The sequence below is a fragment of the Salmo salar genome, unplaced genomic scaffold (assembly GCF_905237065.1).
Source record: "Salmo salar unplaced genomic scaffold, Ssal_v3.1, whole genome shotgun sequence".
Taxonomy (NCBI): Eukaryota; Metazoa; Chordata; class Actinopteri; order Salmoniformes; family Salmonidae; genus Salmo; species Salmo salar.
This window is the reverse complement of record NW_025550456.1, coordinates 117,551-144,069: the sequence shown is the minus strand read 5'-3', so window position 1 is coordinate 144,069 and position 26,519 is coordinate 117,551. Positions and strand designations below refer to the sequence as shown.

At 41.7% G+C, this 26,519-nt stretch overlaps 1 protein-coding gene and 1 long non-coding RNA gene across 2 annotated transcripts in view; both read right to left on the bottom strand.

Moving 5' to 3' along the window:
* Positions 1-2,338: 2,338 nt before the first annotated feature.
* On the bottom strand, positions 2,339-8,240 carry LOC123739470 (uncharacterized). The gene is made up of 2 exons (XR_006767717.1): positions 7,961-8,240; positions 2,339-2,385 (listed from the first exon to the last, which is right to left on the bottom strand). It is a non-coding gene; the product is annotated as an uncharacterized lncRNA (long non-coding RNA).
* A 17,936-nt stretch (positions 8,241-26,176) lies between these two features.
* Positions 26,177-26,519, bottom strand: part of LOC123739469 (calcium/calmodulin-dependent protein kinase type II delta 2 chain) — a gene marked incomplete at its 5' end in the record, with an annotated part of 57,630 nt that continues 57,287 nt past the window's right edge. Inside the window, one exon of the mRNA XM_045713816.1 lies at positions 26,177-26,304. Coding sequence (XP_045569772.1) covers positions 26,177-26,304 — 128 coding nt within the window. The remainder of the gene's footprint in view (positions 26,305-26,519) is intronic.

Here is a 26,519-nt window from a genome sequence, read left to right as displayed (position 1 = left end):
GCAGACAGGCCTCAGTAGACTGATATTCCTTTACAAGCACTGACACAAAAACAGAAGATCTATCTCAGACTCAGAGCCCCACCTTCTGCATCATCTTGGTTTTGTTTGAGATGGAAGAAATGTGTTCTACCTACTTCCTTGAAGAACCAATCGGCGTGCTTCTTGATCTGTTGCTTAGCTGGGAACTAGACTGTTTACCAATCTATTCCTCTCATTCAGAAACTGCCCAGCACAGGAAAGGAATCAAGTGTTTTGTGTGTTTCCATTCTTCCAGTCTGGCACTTCTCTAGAAACCTCTCTGATTTTGGTTCTGGATTCTGTAAGAGCCAAAGGGCAGCAAAGAACTCCTGCATTGTGTAGTGGAGAAATGCAGAATAAGTGTCTGATGCTGTGGAAAGTACAACCTTAACCATAAATGCCCCAAGAATGCAAAATGGATACTGCCGCTTTCTTCACAACTCTGTGTTGTCAAGTTCATCGTTTTTTCATTTGTTGCATCAAAAGTCCATTTCTTCCAAAGACAACTATTTTCTCTCTGTTTTCTTTGAGACAATTGTTTGATATCCTTAAGTCGTTTGCCACTGTGTTTTTTGGATGCAGTGACGGAGGATGTTGCTGTACATTCCAGTTATAGTGCATGTCTGTTTAGAAGCCTCTGAGGTAGGGAAATAAATGGCAACCACCATCAGTGCATACATTGGGACATGACACAGACTGAACAACTCTAGGTTGTTTAACACACTGCTCAAGGAGTCAAGCCCAGCACTCAGCATCTGTGTTAAGTAAGCCCTGATGGATTCATCACTGAACCCTTTCACCTCCACTCTGAACCAGTCTATGGGCCAGTCTGTCAGGAAGTCTTCAGATTGATCTGGTCTGCATGTGGTCACAATCTTGCATCCGAAGGAGGTTCTCCATAAAGGTTCTTTACCACCGACAGAGAGGAGAGGTCTGTGTCTGTGATTCCATCAAATATGATGACCAACGTTTTCAGAGTTATTCTTAATATCCTGTAACACTTCTTCTTTGCTTTCTTTTGGCTCACTGTACATGTTAAAGAGAAGATCCTCCAGGCTCATGGGTTTCCTGTGTGAAATGTCTCTACCTCAAAATAGAACATGTAATCTAGTTCTCTGTGATCTTTCTCTGCCCAGAGGTTCAACATTTGATGGGCGACTGTTGTTTTTCCAATTCCAGGTTTTCCAACCAGGATTTTTTTCTCATGTGTTTTAAGCAGCGCGGCAGGGGATGTTTCCTGTTTGGCCATGGGGATGAAGCTCTTTAGCTTTTTAGGCCGAGCTTTCTTGCATCTTTTATTCTTCATTTTAATTTTAGAGTCAGATGAATGCACATCTGTATCTAACACAAGAGGGGTGTAAGAGAAAGTCCCCTCATTTCTACATCTCTCTGATAGGAGACTACAGCTTTGTTTCCATGCACCCTCTGGGATCTTCCGTGCTTTACATTTCAGCTGTGTCTGATATCTTTGACAGGCTATCGAGCCTAAGAAAATGGTCAATAAAAATCGAATTAATGGTTAAATAATAGAAAATGTAAATGGATATAAGTTCTTCTTCGAAACAGGTCTATTTTCTGCCCACCAAATCACATACTTCTGCACTACCTACCTTCAAGGATGACAGTGTCCACCTCTTGGTCTTCCTCGAATGGGAAGCAGCTGATCCAGTGGTATAGGTCCTTTGAATCAGATGATGGCTCGGTAATGTCCTCTGTCTCGTAATGTACAGAATCTTCAGTAACTTACAACATGCTCTTTCCCCTTTTTAACGACTCGGTCCAGTATTTCTCTGGCTTTGTCACTTCTTGTCTCCTTACTATTGATAACTTCCACTTCCTCACTGAGGAAAACTTAGCTGCTGAAGATTGTCAACAATAAGTGTCAGATCCTTGAGCGCTCTGATAAGGTCCAGTCTACGATCTGTGACATACTTCACAGCAGTCTGTTTAGTGGTTGCCATACTTACAGCAGTCTGTTTAGTGGTTACCATACTTCACAGCAGTCTATTTAGTGGTTGCCATACTTCACAGCAGTCTGTTTAGTGGTCGCCATACTTCACAGCAGTCTGTTTAGTGGTTACCATACTTCCACAGCAGTCTGTTTAGTGGTCGCCATACTTCACAGCAGTCTGTTTAGTGGTCGCCATACTACAGCAGTCTGTTTAGTGGTCGCCATACTTCACAGCAGTCTGTTTAGTGGTCGCCATACTTCACAGCAGTCTGTTTAGTGGTTGCCATACTTCACAGCAGTCTGTTTAGTGGTTACCATACTTCACAGCAGTCTGTTTAGTGGTTGCCATTGTGCCTCTGGTTATTCTTCTGAATGTTCATTTGACATGTTTTTCCTACATTCCCAAAATGCAGGATCTACAGAATGAATGAGAATAAAGAAATTATAAGATTACATATGATAATTATTCATGGTTTAAGAAATGAAAATCACCTTTAAGAAAACATCAAACTATAATTAACACGATGGGAGATTTCAGGCGCAGGGCGCAGCAGGTGTTTATTAGTAAAGGACCACAATGTTAAGCGGAGCGACACAGCAGAACCCAAGAGCAGACTCAGATGAGGAAACAGGGATGAATGAACCAAAATATGTATTGTTACACAGAGAGATATGGAGTGCAGATCCGGGGTAGGTCGGGAGAAGTTGCAGAAAAAACAGATGTGGAGACTGAGGTTGGAGTTGTCTGAGTACAGTTGTGGCCAAAAGTTTTGAGAATGACACAAATATTAATTTTCACAAAGTCTGCTGCCTCATTTTGAATGATGGCAATTTGCATATACTCCAGAATGTTATGAAGAGTGATCAGATGAATTGCAATTAATTGCAAAGTCCCTCTTTGCCATGCAAATGAACTGAATCCCCCCCAAAAAACATTTCCACTGCATTTTAGCCCTGCCACAAAAGGACCAGCTGACATCATGTCAGAGATTCTCCTCGTTAACACAGGTGTGAGTGTAGACGAGGACAAGGGTGGAGATCACTCTGTCATGCTGATTGAGTTCCAATAACAGACTGGAAGCTTCAAAAGGAGGATGTGGCTTGGAATCATTGTTCTTCCTCTGTCAGCCATGGTTACCTGCAAGGAAACACGTGCCGTCATCATTGATTTGCACAACAAGGGCCTCACTGGCAAGGATATTGCTGCCAGTAAGATTGCACCTAAATCAACCATTTATCGGATCATCAAGAACTTCAAGGAGAGTGGTTCAATTGTTGTGAAGAAGACTTTAGGGCACCCAAGAAAGTCCAGAAAGCGCCAGGATCATCTCCTAAAGTTGATTCAGCTGCGGGATCGGGTCACCACCAGTACAGAGCTTGCTCAGGAATGGCAGCAGGCAGATGTGAGTGCACCTGCACGCACAGTGAGGTGAAGACTTTTGGAGAATGGCCTGGTGTCAAGAAGGGCAGCAAAGAAGCCACTTCTCTCCAGGAAAAACATCAGGGACAGACTGATATTCTGCAAAAGGTACAGGGATTGGACTGCTGAGGACAGGGGTTATGTAATATTCTCTGATGAATCCCCTTTCCGATTGTTTGGGGTACCCGGAAAAAAGCTTGTCCGGAGAAGACAAGGTGAGCGCTACCAACAGCCCTGTGTCATGCCAACAGTAAAGCATCCTGAGACCATTCATGTGTGGGGTTGCTTCTCAGCCAAGGGAGTGGGGCTCACTCACAATGTTGACTAAGAACACAGCCATGAATAAAGAATGGTACCAACACATCCTCCGAGAGCAACTTCTCCCAACCATCCAGGAACAGTTTGGTGATGAATAATGCCTTTTCCAGCATGATGGAGCACCTTGCCATAAAGAAAAAAGTGATAACTAAGTGGCTCGGGGAACAAAACATCGATATTTTGGGTCCATGGTCAGGAAACTCCCCAGACCTTAATCCCATGGAGAACTTGTGGTCAATCCTCAAGAGGCCGGTGGACAAACAAAAACCCACAAACTCCAAGCATTGATTATGCAAGAATGGGCTGCCATCAGTCAGGATGTGGCCCAGAAGTTAACTTGTTGGGGCTAGGGGGCAGTATTTGCACGGCCGGATAATAAAACGATTTAATCTGGTTACTACTCCTGCCCAGTAACTAGAATATGCATATAATTATTGGCTTTGGATAGAAAACACCCTAAAGTTTCTAAAACTGTTTGAATGGTGTCTGTGAGTATAACAGAACTCATTTGGCAGGCCAAAACCTGAGAAGATTCCTTACAGGAAGTGGCCTGTCTGACAATTTCTTGCCCTCCTTGATCATCTCTAACAAATACAGGGGATCTCTGGCATGACGTGACACTTCCTACGGCTCCCATGGGCTCTCAGAAGGCGGGAAAAAGCTGAACGATGTAATTCCATCCCCAGGCTGAAACACATTAGCGCGTTTGGCAAGTGCTCTATCAGAGGGCCATTAGACTGAGGCTCGTGCATGAGGGGATAGCATGCTTTTACTTTCACTCTCTTTGTAATAAAAACGATTTCCCGGTCGGAATATTATCGCTTTTTGCGAGAAAAATGGCATAAAAATTGATTTTAAACAGCGGTTGACATGCTTCAAGTACGGTAATGGGATATTTAGAATTTTTTGTCACGAAATGCGCCATGCTCGTCACCCTTATTTACCCTTTTCGGATAGTGTCTTGAACGCACGAACAAAACGCCGCTATTTGGATATAACAATGGATTATTTGGGACCAAACCAACATTTGTTATTGAAGTAGAAGTCCTGGGAGTGCATTCTGACGAAGAACAGCAAAGGTAATAACATTTTTCTTATATTAAATCTGACTTTGGTGAGTGCTAAACTTGCTGGGTGTCTAAATAGCTAGCCCTGTGATGCCAGGCTATCTACTGAGAATATTGCAAAATGTGCTTTCACCGAAAAGCTATGTTAAAATCGGACATATCGAGTGCATAGAGGAGTTCTGTATCTATAATTCTTAAAATAATTGTTCTGTTTTTTGTGAACGTTTATCGTGAGTATTTACATTACATTTAAGTCATTTAGCAGACGCCTTATCCAGAGCGACTTACAAATTGGTGCATTCACCTTATGATATCCAGTGGAACAACCACTTTACAATAGTGCATCTAAATCTTTTAAGGGGGGTTAGAAGGATTACATTATCCTATCCTAGGTATTCCTTAAAGAGGTGGGGTTTCAGGTGTCTCCGGAAGGTGGTGATTGACTCCGCTGTCCTGGCGTCGTGAGGGAGCTTGTTCCACCATTGGGGTGCCAGAGCAGCGAACAGTTTTGACTGGGCTGAGCGGGAACTGTGCTTCCTCAGAGGTAGGGAGGCGAAGCAGGCCAGAGGTGGATGAACGCAGTGCCCTTGTTTGGATGTAGGGCCTGATCAGAGCCTGAAGGTACGGAGGTGCCGTTCCCCTCACAGCTCCGTAGGCAAGCACCATGGTCGTGTAGCGGAATTGTGAGTAATTTAGTAAATTCACCGGCAGTGTTCGGTGGGAATGCTAGTCACATGCTAGTCACATGCTAATGTAAAAAGCTGGTTTTTGATATAAATATGAACTTGATTGAACAAAACATGCATGTATTGTATAACATAATGTCCTAGGGTTGTCATCTGATGAAGATCATCAAAGGTTAGTGCTGCATTTAGCTGTGGTTTGGGTTTATGTGACATTATATGCTAGCTTGAAAAATGGGTGTCTGATTCTTTCTGGCTGGGTACTCTGCTGACATAATCTAATGTTTTGCTTTCGTTGTAAAGCCTTTTTGAAATCGGACAGTGTGGTTAGATTAACGAGAGTCTTGTCTTTAAAATGGTGTAAAATAGTCATATGTTTGAAAAATTGAAGTTTTAGCATTTTTTAGGTATTTGAATATCGCGCCACGGGATTACACTGGCTGTTGAGTAGGCGAGCGTCCCACCTAGCCCATAGAGGTTAATTGGCAGCATGCCAGGGCGGATTGCAAAGGTTTTGAAAAAGAAGGGTCAACACTGCAAATATTGTAATTGTCAATAAAAGCCTTTGACACTTATGAAATGTTTGTAATTATACTTCAGTATTCCATAGTAACATCTGACAAAAATATCTAAAGACACTGAAGCAGCAAACTTTGTGTAAATTTATATTTGTGTCATTCTCAAAACTTTTGGCCACGACTGTATATTTATCTGTTGCTGCTTTTACTTCCTGGCATGTGTCTGGATTGAAGATGGGAAGGTTAAGACAACAACACCACAATAATGAGGAGGTTCTACCGCTCTGATTCATCCATGGGACCAGCTCAAGCGTTGTAGCTACGCTGCCTCGGCAGAAGGCTAGCGGTCAGAAGCAGATCATAAGAGAATGTCAGAAAAAAGACAACCATCTAGCCTGCTAGCTAACGTTAGCATATAAGATACATCTCAATCATATATAGCTGACATAGCTAGCTGGTCAGGTTGAAGACTGTAAACTCTCCTTCCAGACTCACATTAAGCATCTCCAATCCAAAATGAAATCTAGAATCGGCTTACTGTTTCACAACAAAGACTCCTTCACTCATGCTGCCAAACATACCCTTGTAAAACTGACTATCCTACCGATCCTTGACTTCGCGCGATGTCATTTACAAAATAGCCTTCAACACTCTACTCACCAAATTGGATGTAGTCTATCACAATGCCATCTGTTTTGTCACCAAAGCCCCATATACTACCCACCCCTCAGACCTGTATGCTCTCGTTGGCTGGCCCTTTCTACATATTCGTCGCCAAACCCACTGGCTCCAGGTCATCTATAAGTCTTTCCTAGGTAAAGCCCCGCCTTATGTCAGCTCACTGGTCACCATAGCAGCACCTACCCGTAGCACGTGCTCCAGCAGGTATATCTCACTGGTCACCCCCCAAAGCCAATTCCTCCCTTTGGCTGCCTTTCCTTACAGTTCTCTGCTGCCAATGACTGGAACAAACTGTAAAAATCACTGAAGCTGGAGACTCATATCTCCCTCACTAACTTTAAGCACCAGCTGTCAGAGCAGCTAATTTTAGCATTTAAGATGCATCTTATTCATACATAGCTGACATAGCTAGCTGGTCAGGTTGAAGATGGGAAGATTCAGACAAAGTAAATACGTAAGCGTTTGAAAATAAGCTAATTAATGGGACCAGCGCCGTTGATGGATTCTATAAGATAAGCATTGAAAACGTGACCAGCAGTCAGGACATCTAGTAATAAAGTAGCTGTAGATTATTTAAACTAGTAGCACAAAGAGTTATGGGATATTAGAATCCTCTTGTCTTAACCTGTACATTCCGAACCTGTACATTCCAAACCATGGGAACACTCAAAATGGCCGCCAGTCCACCCATTATGACGTCATTGACTTGAATGATGCGCATGCGCGCATTGTCGTCCTTGGTGGCTCAACGCGGAGCCTCGAAAATAACTGCAACATTTTATAGGGGTAGGCTACTTGTTTCCGAAAATCCTGTTATTGAATATCAATAATCTGTAACTCCTTGTCCGTTGGTCCGGATTCTATCATGTGCGGTTATCTGTAGACCGATAGAAACCGTCTGAACGAACGTTTCTCCAAACCGGTACCTTGGCTGTGGTAGACAGCGCTCACCACGCGCTTCCTCGTAGCCTAATACAACCAAGTAATAGGTGCCTGTTTGGAGAAGTTCGGTTCAGACGGGTTCTATAAAGATATCCACACACAATCCGGTCCGATGGACAACGGATTATAGATACATATGCCTTCAGTAACAGGGTTTCTGGAAACAAGTAGGCTACCCCACCTAAAGAATTTCACCTGTTATTTTCCGGGCTCCGCATTGTAGCCACCTACTGTAGGACGCTCCATGCGCTACGTCCTATACAGTGCTACACTGCGCACAGATAGGTATTTATAAGTTATATTCTTCAAGAATCGTAAAATGAAATGGCCATTGAACAGTTATATTGCAGATTGTTGCCTACCTTATCGTTTAATCATCTTTCTCTCTCCGCCTGAGTGGAGAATAGCAGGGTTCATCCTAATGTTATGTGGATCACTGGATGATTGTAATACAACCTGAAAGGATATTAGGAAACAAATCAAACTAGACTGTAAATGTGTTGTCATTTCCTATAGACAACTAAATCTACTAGACTGTAAATGTGTTGTCATTTCCTACAGACAACTAAATCTACTAGTTGTCTGCTGCTGCATTGACCTTGTGTGTAGTTATACCTATTTTACTTCTACTTTCACTTATACTTCCGTGTATAAAAGTATTATTGGGGGGCGGTTCAGCAAGACGCAACGTTTTGGAACAGATATAAAATGCACTATGTTGGAGAAACATGCCTCAGACATTTAGAATAAGAAATCACATCTATTCATGATATTTAGAATAAGGAATCACATCTATTCATGACATTTCTATCGGCAACATTCGACAGCGTTTGGCTACTGAAAGTGGTTTGTTGTAGTAATCACCAGCAGGAAAGCTGTCTCATACTTTCCATGGGTATATTCAATCGTGCAGATCGTAGCAAAACGTTTTGTAACAAAAACGAGCGTTTCTCACTGGACAATTTCAGGTTAGTCCTTCCCTGCTTCGACCAGTTTGTTTCCGTTTGGTTCCTGATGAATACACCCCAGGGCAACGTTCAGTCAACAAACGTTGTCTAATGTTACAGAAATAATTACCATATATAGAGCCGACCTGATTTACTATTCTAAATGTCTGAGTGGCATGTTTGTTCATAACATCTGAACGTTCCAAAACGTTGGGTCCTGTTCAGTGAACATTCCACAGTTAGTCATTGCCCGGGACTAAACTATCATTTCATTCATGCATTTTGAATGAAGCCGGTCGGTCTATTAAAAGCTACAGGAGTTATAATCTTAATGACTGTAAATTATGATGTGGAACTTGTCTCTGGAGTTTCCAGGCTGCTTGCTGAATGAATGAACTACAGCAGTGAGCAGTCAGTGGTCTGTTGCAGTCTGAGTCTGATGCTATAACTTAGAAGGTTCAGCAGTTTAACATCCAGTCTGTTCTAGAAGGACACTTCATGCAGTATTATAGCACGTTGTAGTTTATAAAGTCTGAATGATCAGTTTGAGCTGAATACAGTCTATCCTCTCTTTATTGCAGTTGCCTGCCATACACTCAGGCTATGACATGGTTATTACACTATTACTACAGTAATTCAATGACACTGTTAGTAGCTAAGGCAATTTACCCTATAGTCTGACAGTCCTAGCAACCATATAGTCTTATAGTCCTAGTTACTATATAGTCTGATAGTCCTAGCAACCATATAGTCTTATTGTCCTGGCTACCATATAATCTAATAGTCCTCGCTATCATATAGTCTAAAACTCCTAGCTACCTTATAGTCTGATAGTCCTAGCTACCATATAGTCTGATAGTCCTAGCTACAATATAGTCTTATAATCCTAGCTACAATATAGTCCTAGCTACAATATAGTATTAAACTCCTAGCTACAATATAGTCTTATAGTCCTAGCTACAATATAGTATTAAAGTCCAAGCTACCATATAGTCTTGTAGTCCTAGCTACCATATAGTCTTGTAGTCCTAGCTACCAAATAGTCTTACAGTCCTAGCTACAATATAGTATTAAAGTCCAAGCTACCATATAGTCTGATAGTCCTAGCTACCATATAGTATTAAAGTTCTAGTGACCATATAGTCTTACAGTCCTAGCTACCATAGTCTTACAGTAGCTGCCATGTCATCTTATAGCCCTAGCTACCATATAGTCTTAAAGGTATAGCAACCATATAGTCTTATAGTCCTAGCTACCATATAGTCTGATAGTCCTATCCACCATATAGTCTGATATTCCTAGCTACCATATAGTCTTATAGTCCTAGCTACCATATCATCTTATAGTCCTAGCTACCATATCATCTTATAGTCCTAGCTACCATATCATCTTTTAGCCCTAGCTATCATATTGTCTTATAGTCCAGGCTACCATATAGTATTATAGTCCAGGCTACCATATAGTATTAAAGTCCTAGCTACCATATAGTCTTATAGTCCTAGCTGCCATATAGTTTTATAGTCCTAGCTACCATATAGTCTTACAGTCCTAATTACCATATAGTCTTATAGTCCTAGCTACCATATATTCTTATAGTCCTAGTGTAACGCGGGTCGTACAAAGGGGACCAAGGCGCGGCGTATGAAGTGCTCATAATTTACTTTTAATAATGAAACACTAATACAAAAACAACAAAAAGACCGACAACATTCCGTCAGGTGAACATACACTAAACAGGATACAATTATGCACAAAACAACATGAGAAACACCCCTACTAAATTTGACCTCCAATTAGAGGCAACGAGGAACAGCTGCTTCCAATTGAAGGTCAACCCAATAAACCCCGACCTAGAAATAGAAAAACTAGAAATCCAACACAGAAATAGAAAACATAGAACAAACACATAAACACCCCCTGTCACGCCCTGACCACTCTACCATAGAAAATAACAACTTATATTGGTCAGGACGTGACACCTAGCTACCATATAATCTTATAGTCCTAGCTACCATATAATCTTATAGTCCTAGCTACCATATAGTCTTACAGTCCTAGCTCCAATATAGTCTTACAGTCCTAGCTACCATATAATCTTATAGTCCTAGCTACCATATAGTCTTACAGTCCTAGCTCCAATATAGTCTTGTAGTCCTAGCTACCATATAGTCTTACAGACCTAGCTACCATATAGTCTTACAGTCCTAGCTACAATATAATATTACAGTCCTAGCTACAAAATAGTATTGAAGTCCGAGCTAGCATATAGTCTTAAAGTTCTAACTACCATACAGTCTTATAGTCCTAGCTACCAAATAGTCTTATAATCCTAGCTACCATATAGTCTCATAGTAGCTACCATATAGTCTTATAGTCCCAGCTAGCATAGCCGTGGGAATTAGGGTTGCTGCCCCCCTCATAGTAGTAAACCGCTGACCGCCCCACCCCAAAACTTCTTTGCACGGTTAACCTAGCTACACTATATTAATAATAGTAGTTACATAAGGCAACAATATGCCATAGTCTTATATTGATTAATCAACATACCTGAGATTGGGAAGTGCTCATTCTGGAGTAAGATTCTGCATTAGAGTTGTAGTGTTAAGTTTATCCAGGTTGTTGTCATAGGGACAGGAGAGTTGTAGTAAACTAAACCAGGTTGTCATGGGGACAGGAGAGTTGTAGTAAACTAAACCAGGTTGTCACCGGGACAGGAGAGTTATAGTAAACTAAACCAGGTTGTCATGGGGACAGGAGAGTTGTAGTAAACTAAACCAGGTTGTCACCGGCGGCTGGAGAAGCGTTACTCATTCTCGCTACTATTATTCTGACATTTCACATTCTTAAAATAAAGTGGTGATCCTAACTGACCTAAGACAGGGAATTTTTACTAGGATTAAATGTCAGGAATTGTGAAAAACTGAGTTTAAATGTATTTGGCTGAGGTGTGTGTACACTTCCGACTTCAACTGTATATACTGTAGGTGAATGGCAGTAATAGACCTAAGTTCTATCAGGTGGAGCCTATAGAGAGATAAGACCTGGGTTCTATCAGGTGGAACCTATAGAGAGATAAGACCTGGGTTCTATAAGGTGGAACCTATAGAGAGATAAGACCTGGGTTCTATCAGGTTGAGCCTATAAAAATATTTTACTGCTGTTCTTTAATTATTTGTTATTACAACTTTTTACTTATCTATTTGTTACTTAACACTTATTTTTCTTAAAACTGCGTTGTTGGTTAAGGGCTTGTAAGTAAGCATTTCACTAAGGTCTACACCTGTTGTATTTGGGGCATGTGACTAATACATTTTGATTTGATTTGATTCTTCAAAACAATTTATTTTATTGTTAGATTTGCAAATCTGGAGCGGTCAACAATCACTCAAAAGATGCAGAATTAAGAGCAAAACGAAATAGAGTTGGGTCTCAGTTTGTTTTTTTTGGTTGCTGTGACAACCAGACAGAACAATAGCCATGAGGAAGCACTGGCTGGTGACTCAAATGTACAGCCAAAGGACTATGGAACTGAGAGGCTGCGGTTGGCCTGTGGTGAGGTCTTGTTGAGAAATGGCTCCGAAACTATTTGTCATCCTCGTCTATCACAGCTTAGTTCAGTCTACTGCTAAATAACAGGACATGGAACAACAGCATATGTGTGTAATTCCAGAACACATGGACAAAAAGGAAGTGTGTCACGTCCTGACCCTTGTAAGATGTAATTTTATACAGTAGAGTAGGTCAGGGCGTGACAGGGGGTGTTTTGTGTTTTTCTATGTTTTAGTTCTAGTTTTTCTATTTCTATGTTGTTTTTTGGGTTGATCTCTAATTGGAGGCAGCTGATCCTCGTTGCCTCTGATTGGAGATCATATTTAAGTAGGGTTTTCTTCCTGGGTTTGTGGGTGACTATATTTTGAGTAGTGTTTGTTTCTCTCGCTGCATCACAGTTTGTTGTTTTGTAAATATGTTTGGAAAGTTTCACGGATTTAATAAAATGTGGAACTACAACCACGCTGCACGTTGGTCTGCTCCTTTCAACAGCCGTGACAAAGTGTTCTATCAGAGGGAGCAAGTTACATTACATTACATTTAAGTCATTTAGCAGACGCTCTTATCCAGAGCGACTTACAAATTGGTGCATTCACCTTATGATATCCAGTGGAACAACCACTTTACAATAGTGCATCTAAATCTTTTAAGGGGGGGTTAGAAGGATTACTTTATCCTATCCTAGGTATTCCTTAAAGAGGTGGGGTTTCAGGTGTCTCCGGAAGGTGGTGATTGACTCCGCTGTCCTGGCGTCGTGAGGGAGCTTGTTCCACCATTGGGGTGCCAAAGCAGCGAACAGTTTTGACTGGGCTGAGCGGGAACTGTGCTTCCTCAGAGGTAGGGGGGCCAGCAGGCCAGAGGTGGATGAACGCAGTGCCCTTGTTTGGGTGTAGGGCCTGATCAGAGCCTGAAGGTATGGAGGTGCCGTTCCCTTCACAGCTCCGTAGGGCAATCAAGTCTCATCAGTACATCATATGACTTTAATTAAATGCATAGATAAACATAATAAGACTTGAATTAAATGCACAGATACACTAGATAAACAATACAAACCTTAATTTAATGCATATATACACTAGATCAACAATGTTATAGCAGTTGAACATTCAGATCCACCACCTTCCGGTACTAATCATACAACACTGTTGTCATTTATGAGAATGAAAAGATAAACTATATAATACACTGATGAGTGACGTACAAAATAAGGAATCAAAGAAGATCAGGATGTAGAATTTAAGGTAAACATTAAACAACTTCCTGGGGGAAGCAGAAAACTGTACAGGAATTGGGGTTGGCCAGATAGAAGTACTCAGCCAACCCACCTCGGTTCACCTTAACTCCTGATGAGTACCAGTGTTATAGATACAAGAATGGCACCGAGAACTTAGATGATTTTAATGGCTGAAAGGTAATCGTTAATGTGACTGACTTAGGTTTGAAAGATGAATAGAAAATTCTTAACCTCACAGCACCTATAACTGATGTAGGGTGGGCTAGTACCAGCAAAGGACGCATACGCCAGAAATTACCACAAAGGGTGGTTAGGAACTTGCGCCCTGTGGTTATTGGTCCAACCAGTTCGAGTTAGTCATCAGAGGCCAGTTATAGGAATAGGGGGTTATATCCTGCCTGTTTGGCCCTGTCAGGGGGTATCATCGGATGGGGCCACAGTGTCTTCTGATCCCTCCTGTCTCAGCCTCCAGTATTTATGCTGCAGTAGTTTATGTGTCGGGGGGCTAGGGTCAGTCTGTTACATCTGGAGTATTTCTCTTGTCTTATCCGGTGTCCTGTGTGAATTTAAATATGCTCTCTCTAATTCTCTCTTTCTCTCTTTCTGTCTTTCTCTCGGAGGACCTGAGCCCTAGGACCATGCCTCAGGACTACCTGGTATGATGACTCCTTGCTGTCCCCAGTCCACCTGGCCGTGCTGCTGCTCCAGTTTCAACTGTTCTGCCTGCGGCTATGGAACCCTGACCTGTTCACCGGACGTGCTTGTTGCACCCTCGACAACTACTATGATTATTATTATTTGACCATGCTGGTCATTTATGAACATTTTAACATTTTAACATTTTGACCATGTTCTGTTATAATATCCACCCTGCACAGCCAGAAGAGGACTGGCCACCCCTCATAGCCTGGTTCCTCTCTAGGTTTCTTCCTAGGTTTTTGGCCTTTCTAGGGAGTTTTTCCTAGGGGAGTTTCTGTACAGCACTTTGAGAATATCAGCTGATGTACGAAGGGCTATATAAAAATAAATTTGATTTGATAGGAAGCTAAAGTTGGCACAGGAGGAGTTTTGACCAGGATGGGAGTAGCTTTGTCTAGATGGATGCTATTGGCATCCACAGGGAAGTTCCAGATGAATACAAAGCTATGAATCAAACATGTGAAGGCTTTAACACTACATTATTATGGTAGTTGACAATAAATAGAAATGTGGATTGGATTAATGACATCTTTTATAATCAACAGAGATTCATGAATGAAACCGAGGATGCAGTAAAGAGGTTCTCTGACCAATTATCCTCCACCTCCCTCATGACCTGGTAAAATAGACTGACTCTCGATATGTTATTGGCAAAAGAGGATGGTGTAGGTAGAATGATTAGGTTCATTGCTGTACGTACATTCCTGATAACACAGCTCATGTTTGGGAAATGGAAAAGTGTTGTAAGAACTGTATTATGGGCTGCTTTCACCTGTATGAGGTTTAATCACCAGAACTATAGGGGAGATCGACAACGGAGCAGATGGTGAGATACGGACCGAGTCAAAGTTCAGACCAATGGGATGACAAATACCTACCACCGAGCCAGGTGGAGGATTCATTCAATTATGAGGAGCCCATGTTAGATGAGACCATCTTTAGAGATTCCTGAATTAGTTAGATTTTGTGTGAAATTTCTGAATCCAATAAAAATAGATGTGTTATAATGTATGTGAAATATTTAGCCAATCGGGTGGATTTTAATGGAAATGATATGATTTTAAGCCCTACTGAGACTTGACAAGCTACCTGCTGAAATGAAGGTTGTAGCGGGGGTAGACGAAGGGAATTGGATGAATATCTTTTTTGGCAAGTACACATCTATGGTGGTTACTGGATTTCTGACCCTAGTGCTTGTGTTCCTATTATTGATGTGTTGTGCTGCCTGTATAATCCCATGCTTAAGAAAGTATTTTACAGATGTTGTCAGAGCAACCGGAATGATGCCTTTGATAGTATTGACCCCGGAGAACACTAAATCCAGCTCTGGGCAAAAGATGGGTCTGTCCGAGGACGATCCTTGGTTTGCTGTTGAGGAAGTGGTTGAATAAAGCCTATCCACAGTAATTTCATATGTATTGAATGTAGTGGCAGGTGGATGTGAAGGTTTAAACCATGGGACAAAGTGTCTGTCCCACACATGTTAGGTGTAGCCACTGTTGCAAGAAGGTCTTCTTTTTATACGTTTTTTAAATAATATGTTTTGAATTTATCCTGTGTACTATTTGTCTTTCCTTATGTGAAGGTTTGAAGTTCCTGGGTGACTGGTAGTCAACCTACAAGTGAGGTGTAGCCGGAAGGATGTGAGTTTATTTTTTTCTTCATCTAAATATCTAATCATTAAAATGGAGATATACAAATTGTGTTTAGTGACACACTAGGGGGGTGTCAAAAGGGGGGAATCCTAAATTTCTCTGAAATTTCTTATTGGACTATGTTCACACCCCAGGGGGTGTGAAAAGGGGAATTGTTAGGGTTGAACTGGCTATTTGTTTGCATAACCTATATAATATACCGGGGAAGCTATGTTACAATATTAAGTATATAAACTACGGATAAGTCAACTGCTGAAGACAAGAACTACACCCGGCAACAGGAAGTGCGTCATGAGGCTGGGACCAGCCTGCACGCCGACGATAGGATGAGGAAGTTTAAACCACGCTCATCCTCGCTCTGACAGGCCAGCAATGAGCGGGGAACTATCTCTGTCAGAGAATTTAAGGATGAACAAAGGATGTGTCGCTCTCTTCTCTGTCTGCCCTGCGTGGTGTTACAGGGAGACCGTATATACGAACATCATATTTTCCATTTGTACTATCATTCTATTTACTTAAAGATGAATTAAATAATCATTGCAAAACTAAGTTGGTTTGTTTATATCCTAATACCAGATTCTTAATGACGCGACTTGACAATTGTCGCCTACAGAAACACTGTTATCCAAAAAACTCTTGCAAGGAGATTCATTCATCCATTTCATTAAAGGGCAACTACAGCCTCACAAAAATATCCTTATGTGGTTTAAGCATTGTTAAGGACTGAGATCAATCAATCAATTTTGGTAATTTTTTATAACAAAATATGTAGGAAAACCCACACAAAACTATAGGAACTGTAGGAAAACCCACACAAAGCTGTAGGAAAACCCACACAAAACTATAGAAACTGTAGGAAGTATAGGAAAACCCACACAAAACTATAGGAAAACCCACACCAAAGCTGTAGGAACTGTAGGAAAACAGAACTTTTCACACCGGGCTCCTTTCCTTCACGGGTCGTTTATAAAAATAGAGAATACCTACTTCTCCAGGCACCACTTGTGGATGAAACAGTGACATTTCAGAAAGCTTTATTTAAATATGATTTGAAACACAGTAAATACCATCAAAACCACGTCCTAAAAAGCTTGTATATTTAGTTTTTTTATCGCTTTTGTACTATTTTCACAAGTATGTGGTAAAATTCCACAACTCTTTAGTATGAAACTCACAACAGATCATCAAAAAGGCTTTTTTTTTTATTACTTTATGCACATTTTCAATTGACTAAAGTACAAGACACAAAATCACACAGTAACTTTTTCACCAAAACCTAGTCAGTGTTTCATCTAGAAATACCTTTCATATAAAAGTAATTGCCTTTCACAATGCAATTCTTCACAACACTTTTCATATGATTCTCTTCTCATTTGTTTAAATACATTTGACCATCACTTAATCCAACTGTGCTTAATGGTTAACCACTTAACCGTTTGGTAAACCTGTAGATTTTTGTCTACTATCTATGGATTTTGAGAACTACAGAAACAAAATGTGTGTCTGTAAAGCATTAACATTTAAATTACATGTATGATACATGATAACCATACAGAATGACTACTCGTTATTGCTAATTTGATTTCACAATTTTCTTAGTTTTTTAAATTATATGAGCAAAAAAGATTACATTTTATTTGGAATGGCAAGTCAGACAATTAAACAGGCCTATTCATATAATGACTATGAATTCAGAGGGCAGAAATGATTAAATATTAAAGCATTACACCTCTCACTAAATGCTTCAGTCATATAAAAAAAAATATTCTTAAATCCGAACTGGTTCTCTATCAGATTAGTAAGAATGACTCACCCCATGTTCAAGAATGGCCTTTTTCCCTTTTCAGATTACAACCTCTCCCTTTCGGTTATTTGAAAATTAAATAACCTCCCCCCAAAAATAGCTTTTTAAAACAAGTCATAGAAAGTTGTTTGTAATTTCAGTTTAATCCACCAGAAAAGACAGAACCAATATTACAAGAAATATTATGGTTAAGCTCAAATATACTAATTGATAAAAAATAAATAAAATAAAAACATTTTCAAAAGGTATAGTCTTCGTAAATTATATCATAAATAGGACTGGTGGAGTTCTGTCACACATTCAGCTAACATATATATATATATATATACAAAATTAAAGGGGGTGTGTGAACACTTGCAATTTCTTTCACCATGGAGCAGGATTGTAAGGATGTACGTTGAGAGTCAGGAAGTAAGTTCAGGGAGGGAATACATTAAATGAATAAATGAACACAACTAGAAACACCAACATCGCACCGACGTGAAACAGGAACAGAAACACTGACGACTCAACAAAAGGAAGCATCAGGGAGTGTTTTTCTGTTTTTGTGTTGGGGGTGATTTCGGGTCCAGGTGTTGGAGCCGGAGCTACCTGGGAGGCCTCAGCCGGTTTGTAGGCTCCCATGCCTCAGCGGGTTTGATAGGCTCCCATGCCGAAGCAGGGTGAGTAGGTTCCCGTGCCTCAGCCGAGGTGACCGGTCCGCTCCAGATCCCTGGGATCGTCATCTTGGTCGGCGTCCTGCGGCTGGATCCGCACGTCAGGGAGGGGGTACTGTCACGTGTGCTCCCTCTCCGGCCTCTAGGTCACCAGGCTGCGTGTTAGGGCTCACTCCTGTCACCAGCATTATGCGCATAACGACACTCACCTGGACTCCATCACCTCCTTGATTACCTGCCCTTTATATGTCACTCCCTTTGGTTTCTTCCCCAGTCGTCATTGTTTCTGTTTCATGCCGGTGCGCTGTTTGTGTTTACGTGTTTGTTTTATTTATTTATTTTATGTATTCACTCCCTGAACTTGCTTCCCGACTCTCAGCTTACGTCGTTACAAGGATAGACAGCAAGGGAGAGAAATACATTTAAAGAGCTTGTGGGCATGGTCCCCATCAACGAGGCGGGCATGGTCCCCATCAGCGAGGCGGGCATGGTCCCCATCAGCGAGGTGGGCATCAGAGAGAGAGAGAGGGAGGCAGACGGCAGGGAACTGTTGTTTCTAATGAAGTCCGAACCATCGTTGTTGACCACGTGGTTAACAGAGGCCTTAGAATGGCAGAAGCTGACAGATTAGTTCACCCCAATCTGAAACTGTCAATTTGAATCATGAGAACATTTCGCATAAGAAAACCTTTAAGTCTGCAGGATATGAACTATGCTTTTCCATTACATATACAGAACATCACATATTATAATGTCAATTTACAGTAAATTACATATTGTAATGCGTGTCAATTTACAGAACATGACATTGTAATGCGTGTCAATTCACAACATGTTACAGTCCTCTTACTGTTCTACCATCAGAATGGACAGAAGACCCCACGGTGGTGGGCGTGGTCGTGTGTTGACCAATCAGCAAGAGAGGGCAGTGGTGGAAAAAGGTGAGGGTCAGGAATGCCATGCGGCTGTCTCTTAAATAAAGCAGGCCATTGAGGAGAACGATGACACCTTTTGTTCTGTGGTATCCATCAGCCTACCAACAATCTCCCCGCCTTTTGAAGAGGCACCAGGTATCTATAAAACTAATTTACCTGGTGCCTTTTGAGAGAAAACAATGACCGGGTGAAACAACCGCGGGCCGAGTATGTTCAGCTACAGCACAATATACTGTATTACTGTTACTATTAATACACATGCTACTTCACAATATCATACTGGAACTATACTGTAAAAATAACTAACCAAAATATATTTTTTTAGAGGGTGATGGTGCCTGATGCTGCTGTGAACCATCACAACTATATCTTTGTTGATGAAGCGGGCTTCAACTTGGTCGCCGTGGGCGGAACCTCATCGGCACAACGGGCGACCGTCCAAATGCCTGAACAACGTGGGGGAAACAATCTCCATGTGCACAGCTATCTCTGGAGATGGTGTGGTAGGACGTAGGCCATTATTTGGATCCTGCAATGCTGCACACCTCAATGTGTTTCTCAAGGTGAAGGGGTCACCGACAACATATAATATAAAAGTATGTGGACACCCCTTCAAATGAGTGGATTCGGATATTTCAGCCACACCCATTGCTGGCAGGTGTATCAAATTGAGCACACAGCCATGCGATCTCTATAGACAAACATTGGCAGTAGAATGGCCTTAATGAAGAGCTCAGTGACTTTCAACGTGGCACCGTCATAGGATGTCACCTTTCCAACAAGTCAATGAAGTCTAGTGATCACTGACAGATCCTCCTCCTGTCTGTAGTCTAGTGATCACTGATAGATCCTCCTGTCTGTAGTCTAGTGATCACTGACAAATCACCCTGTCTGTAGTCTAGTGATCACTGACAGATCCTCCTCCTGTCTGTAGTCTAGTGATTACTGACAGATCCTCCTCCTCCTGTCTGTAGTTAGTGATTACTGACAGATGCTCCCTCCTCCTGTCTGTAGTCTAGTGATTACTGATAGATCCTCCTCCTGTTTGTAGTCTAGTGATCACTGACAGATCCTCCTCCTGTCTGTAGTCTAGTGATCACTGACAGATCCTCCTCCTCCTGTCTGTAGTTAGTGATTACTGACAGATGCTCCCTCCTCCTGTCTGTAGTCTAGTGATTACTGATAGATCCTCCTCCTGTTTGTAGTCTAGTGATCACTGACAGATCCTCCTCCTGTCTGTAGTCTAGTGATTACTGACAGATCCTCCCTCCTCCTGTCTGTAGTCTAGTGATTACTGACAGATCACTTCTCCAGCCTCTCCGTGTGTGTTGGGTACAGCAGAAGATATTCTTTCAAAATAATATTTCTTAATTTTAAGACACATACTGTATTGGTGCCACCTGTCAATGACTTTAGAGGGATTATCCATCATTATGATGCATTAAATGGTTTCTCTGTCCACATCTGTCTATACTCACAGCTATCCGATCACAATGCCTGTCTGACTACCAGGAAGATCTGATCACAATGCGTCGTTATTGTGTACACCTTAAAAATAATAAATAAAATGTTATTTTGAAAGAATATCTGTCAAATAAATAGCCTACAGGGAGGGAACAGGATATCTGGTCACAATGCAAACACAGTGGACGAATAAGATACACATTTTAATACCATGTGTAGACCTGCATGTCTGAAAATGTGGGCACAAACCAAGTATAAACGGGGCTAATGAAACTGGTTGAAGAGATCAGGAAGGACAGACAGGAGGACTGGTTGAAGACAACAGGAAGGACAGGGAAGGACAGACAGGACTGGTTGATGACAACAGGAAAGACAGACAGGAGGACTGGTTGAAGAGAACAGGAAGGACAGACAGGAGGACTGGTTGAAGAGATCAGGAAGGACAGACAGGAGGACTGGTTGAAGACAACAGGAAGGACAGACAGGAGGACTGGTTGAAGAGATCAGGAAGGACAGACAGGAGGACTGGTTGAAGAGAACAGGAAGGACAGACAGGAGGACTGGTTGAAGAGATCAGGAAGGACAGACAGGAGGACTGGTTGAAGACAACAGGAAGGACAGACAGGAGGACTGGTTGAAGACAACAGGAAGGACAGACAGGAGGACTGGTTGAAGACAACAGGAAGGACAGACAGGAGGACTGGTTGAAGAGATCAGGAAGGACAGACAGGAGGACTGGTTGAAGACAACAGGAAGGACAGACGGGAGGACTGGTTGAAGACAACAGGAAGGACAGACAGGAGGACTGGTTGAAGAAAACAGGAAGGACAGACAGGAGGACTGGTTGAAGACAACAGGAAGGACAGACAGGAGGACTGGTTGAAGAGAACAGGAAGGACAGACGGGACTGGTTGAAGACAACAGGAAGGACAGACAGGAGGACTGGTTGAAGACAACAGGAAGGACAGACAGGTCCGATGTTCAATATCATTATCAACAAACATCTCAGTGATTCACAAATATAAACAAGATATTCTCATTATATAATCATACTCCCGATAACCCCGCCCCCCATGCATACCTACCAATGTGGTCTTTATTTCTCATAATGGCATAATGAGGCCTTCTGTTATAAAGGCAAACAAACACATCTCACTGGTTACATCCCAACTAGCACCCTATTCCCTCTATAGTGCACTACTAGTGACCAGGGCCCTATTCCCTATATAGTGAACTACTAGTGACCAGAGCCCTATTCCCTATATAGTGAACTACTAGTGACCAGAGCCCTATTCCCTATATAGTGAACTACTAGTGACCAGAGCCCTATTCCCTATATAGTGAACTTCTAGTGACCAGAGCCCTATTCCCTATATAGTGAACTACTAGTGACCAGAGCCCTAATCCCTATATAGTGAACTACTAGTGACCAGAGCCCTATTCCCTATATAGTGAACTTCTAGTGACCAGAGCCCTATTCCCTATATAGTGAACTACTAGTGACCAGAGCCCTATTCCCTATATAGTGAACTACTAGTGACCAGAGCCCTATTCCCTATATAGTGAAGTACTAGTGACCAGAGCCCTATTCCCTATATAGTGAACTACTAGTGACCAGAGCCCTAATCCCTATATAGTGAACTACTAGTGACCAGAGCCCTATTCCCTATATAGTGAACTTCTAGTGACCAGAGCCCTATTCCCTATATAGTGAAGTACTAGTAACCAGAGCCCTAATCCCTATATAGTGAACTTCTAGTGACCAGAGCCCTATTCCCTATATAGTGAACTACTAGTGACCAGAGCCCTATTCCCTATATAGTGAACTTCTAGTGACCAGAGCCCTATTCCCTATATAGTGAACTACTAGTGACCAGAGTCCTATTCCCTATATAGTGAACTTCTAGTGACCAGAGCCCTATTCCCTATATAGTGAACTACTAGTGACCAGAGCCCTAATCCCTATATAGTGAACTTCTAGTGACCAGAGCCCTATTCCCTATATAGTGAACTACTAGGGACCAGAGCCCTATTCCCTATATAGTGAACTTCTAGTGACCAGAGCCCTATTCCCTATATAGTGAACTACTTTAGACCAGAGCCCTATTCCCTATATAGTGAACTACTAGTGACCAGAGCCCTATTCCCTATATAGTGAACTTCTAGTGACCAGAGCCCTATTCCCTATATAGTGAAGTACTAGTAACCAGGTTGGGCGTTGGGTTGCAAAATTCTGGTAACGTTCCCAAAATGTCCAGGTTTTCCAGGAATCCTGTTTGGTGGGGTCACGGATTTCCTGCTTGTTTTCTCCTGATTCTGGGACTCTTCCAACCAGGATTTCTGGAAAACCTGGGAATTTTGCAATCCTATGAGTTAAATAAGGAGTACATTAATGTCCAAACCCAATTACTTAAACATGAACAACGAGCTCAACAAAACATTAGCAACGAGCTCAACCAAACATTAGCACCTAACTCAACCAAACATTAGCACCTAGCTCAACGCAAACATTAGCACTAGCTCAATAAAACATTAGCAAATAGCTCAACCAAACATTAGCACCTAGCTCAACAAAACATTAGCAAATAGCTCAACCAAACATTAGCACCTAGCTCACCCAAACATTAGCACCTAGCTCAACCAAACATTAGCACCTAGCTCAATAAAACATTAGCAAATAGCTCAACCAAACATTAGCACTAGCTCAATAAAACATTAGCAAATAGCTCAACCAAACATTAGCACCTAGCTCAATAAAACATTAGCAAATAGCTCAACCAAACATTAGCACCTAGCTCAACCAAACATTAGCACCTAGCTCAACCAAACATTAGCACCTAGCTCAATAAAACATTAGCAAATAGCTCAACCAAACATTAGCACTAGCTCAATAAAACATTAGCAAATAGCTCAACCAAACATTAGCACTAGCTCAATAAAACATTAGCAACTAGCTCAACCAAACATTAGCACCTAGCTCAACGCAAACATTAGCAAATAGCTCAACCAAACATTAGCACCTAGCTCACCCAAACATTAGCACCTAGCTCAACCAAACATTAGCACCTAGCTCAATAAAACATTAGCACCTAGCTCAACCAAACATTAGCACCTAGCTCAACCAAACATTAGCACCTAGCTCAATAAAACATTAGCACCTAGCTCAACCAAACATTAGCACCTAGCTCAACCAAACATTAGCACCTAGCTCAACCAAACATTAGCACCTAACTCAATAAAACATTAGCACCTAGCTCAACCAAACATTAGCACCTAGCTCAACCAAACATTAGCAACTAGCTCAACCAAACATTAGCACCTAGCTCAATAACACATTAGCACCTAGCTCAATAACACATTAGCACCTAGCTCAACCAAACATTTGCACCTAGCTCAACAAAACATTAGCAACTAGCTCAACGCAAACATAAACTTACATACAGAATTTTTACGAATTTTCTTAAAACTCCTATGATATAGCAAGAATAGCAATTTAATGTTTATTTAGCACCTAGCTCAATAAAACATTAGCACCTAGCTCAACCAAACATTAGCACCTAGCTCAACCAAACATTAGCACCTAGCTCAACCAAACATTAGCAACTAGCTCAACCAAACATCAGAACCTAGCCCAACGAAACATTAGCACCTAGCTCAGCCAAACATTAGCACCTAGCTCAACCAAACATTAGCACCTAGCTCAATAAAACATTAGCACCTAGCTCAACCAAACATTAGCACCTAGCTCAACCAAACATTAGCACCTAGCTCAACCAAACATTAGCACCTAGCTCAACCAAACATTAGCACCTAACTCAATAAAACATTAGCACATAGCTCAACCAAACATTAGCACCTAGCTCAACCAAACATTAGCACCTAGCTCAACCAAACATTAGCAACTAGCTCAACCAAACATTAGCACCTAGCTCAATAACACATTAGCACCTAGCTCAATAACACATTAGCACCTAGCTCAACCAAACATTAGCACCTAGCTCAACAAAACATTAGCAACTAGCTCAACGCAAACATAAACTTACATACAGAATTTTTACGAATTTTCTTAAAACTCCTATGATATAGCAAGAATAGCAATTTAATGTTTATTTTATTAAATTTTTTTAATCAACAATCACAATATATAATATATATACATTTCACCAGAACAAAAGCAAGCTCGATTTTAACATTCTGATCTTTAAATATTTCGTAGTGCAACACGTAAAACACACGTACAAATACAAGTTCAAAATGGGAGGAGTGACAGCAGTAGATTTTTAAACATCTCTATACATTTAAAATGCACCAAAAACAGTTTAAAAACCAGATGTCAGGTAATATGCTCCAGTGGATAATGGCCATGGTCTGCTGCAGGCCGCTCTAGGGGGGGGCTAAGTCCCAAACGGAACCCTATTCCCTATATAGTGCACTACTTTTGACCAGAGCCCATGGGCCTTATGTAGGGAATAGGGTGCCATTAGGGACGCAGCCTAGGTGGTTAGGATGACTGACGACCTTTAGGGTTGATTTCCTTTTCCTGTGTGATGTCATGTCCATACAGAGGGGTTAGAGGTAAAATGGTGACCACGGGTTGGCTAGTTGATTGTTGCCTGTCTTGGGAGTTTAGACTGAAGCTTGATATTCCATTAACTGTAAAATACACACACAGACACACACACACACACAGGGGAAAGGAAATGAGATTCAACCCAGAATCAGAGTGATATCCGTGTAGTCAGGGTCTGCCTGTAGAGGTTGTTTTAGACTAGTGGGAGAGGTAGAGTTGACTCTAACCCAGTGTTTCTTTCATCCTGGTCCTGGGAACCCCAAAGGTGAACTTTGTAGTTGTTACCCTAACACTACACACCTGAATCAAATAATTAAAGGCTTGATGAGTTGATTAGTTAAATCAGGTGTGTTAATGCTAGGGCAACAACTACAATGTCCCCAGTACCAGGATGAGGAAACAGTACAGTAACCATTACAGTAGCATGGTAAGCATGTACGTGGCGCCCTCCTGTGGTGGAGATTAGTTATTGCACCACAAGACAATTTTCTGGGAAGGTAGTCGACGCTGGACACTACAGACTGGAAGGTAGTCTACGCTGGACACTACAGACTAGGAAGGTAGTCTACACTGGACACTACAGACTGGGAAGGTTGTCTACACTGGACACTACAGACTGGGAAGGTAGTCTCGCTGGACACACAGAGAACCTCAGACTGGGAAGGTTGTCTACACTGGACACTACAGACTGGGAAGGTAGTCTACACTGGACACTACAGACTGGGAAGGTAGTCTATGCTGGACATTATAGACTAGGAAGGTAGTCCACACTGGACACTACAGACTGGGAAGGTAGCCTACACTGGACACGACAGACTGGAAGGTAGTCTACACTGGACACTACAGACTGGGAAGGTAGTATACACTGGACACTACAGACTGGGAAGATAGTCTACGCTGGACACTACAGACTGGGAAGGTAGTCTACACTGGACACTACAGACTGGGAAGGTAGTCTACACTGGACACTACAGACTGGTGGAAGTGAATGTTCTGAAATCGGTTTATTTATAATCATTATAACTGATTAATGTATGTTTTCATTGATTGATTAATATATGTTTCTTACTGGGATGGTACGCTGGGCGAGCCGGAGCGGTGGAAGTGAATGTTCTGCCACTTTCCCTCTCTGCGATGCCAGACGCGGGTCTCCTCAGACTGCATGGTGCGAGGCATCCCCCCGCGTCCATGTACTGGCTCAGGCGGATGTAGGCGATGCACGCATGGCGTTCTCCGCTAGATAGACCTTCTCATTAGTTCACCTTTCCTTGTTTCATGTCAACATCATAAACACATTGTACATATGTTCCCAGGGGGGTTGGCATCCATCTTGTTTCAATTCAGGAAGTACACTGGAATTCCCATTCCAATATTCACTTCAATGCTTCAGGACAATTTGGAATGGGAA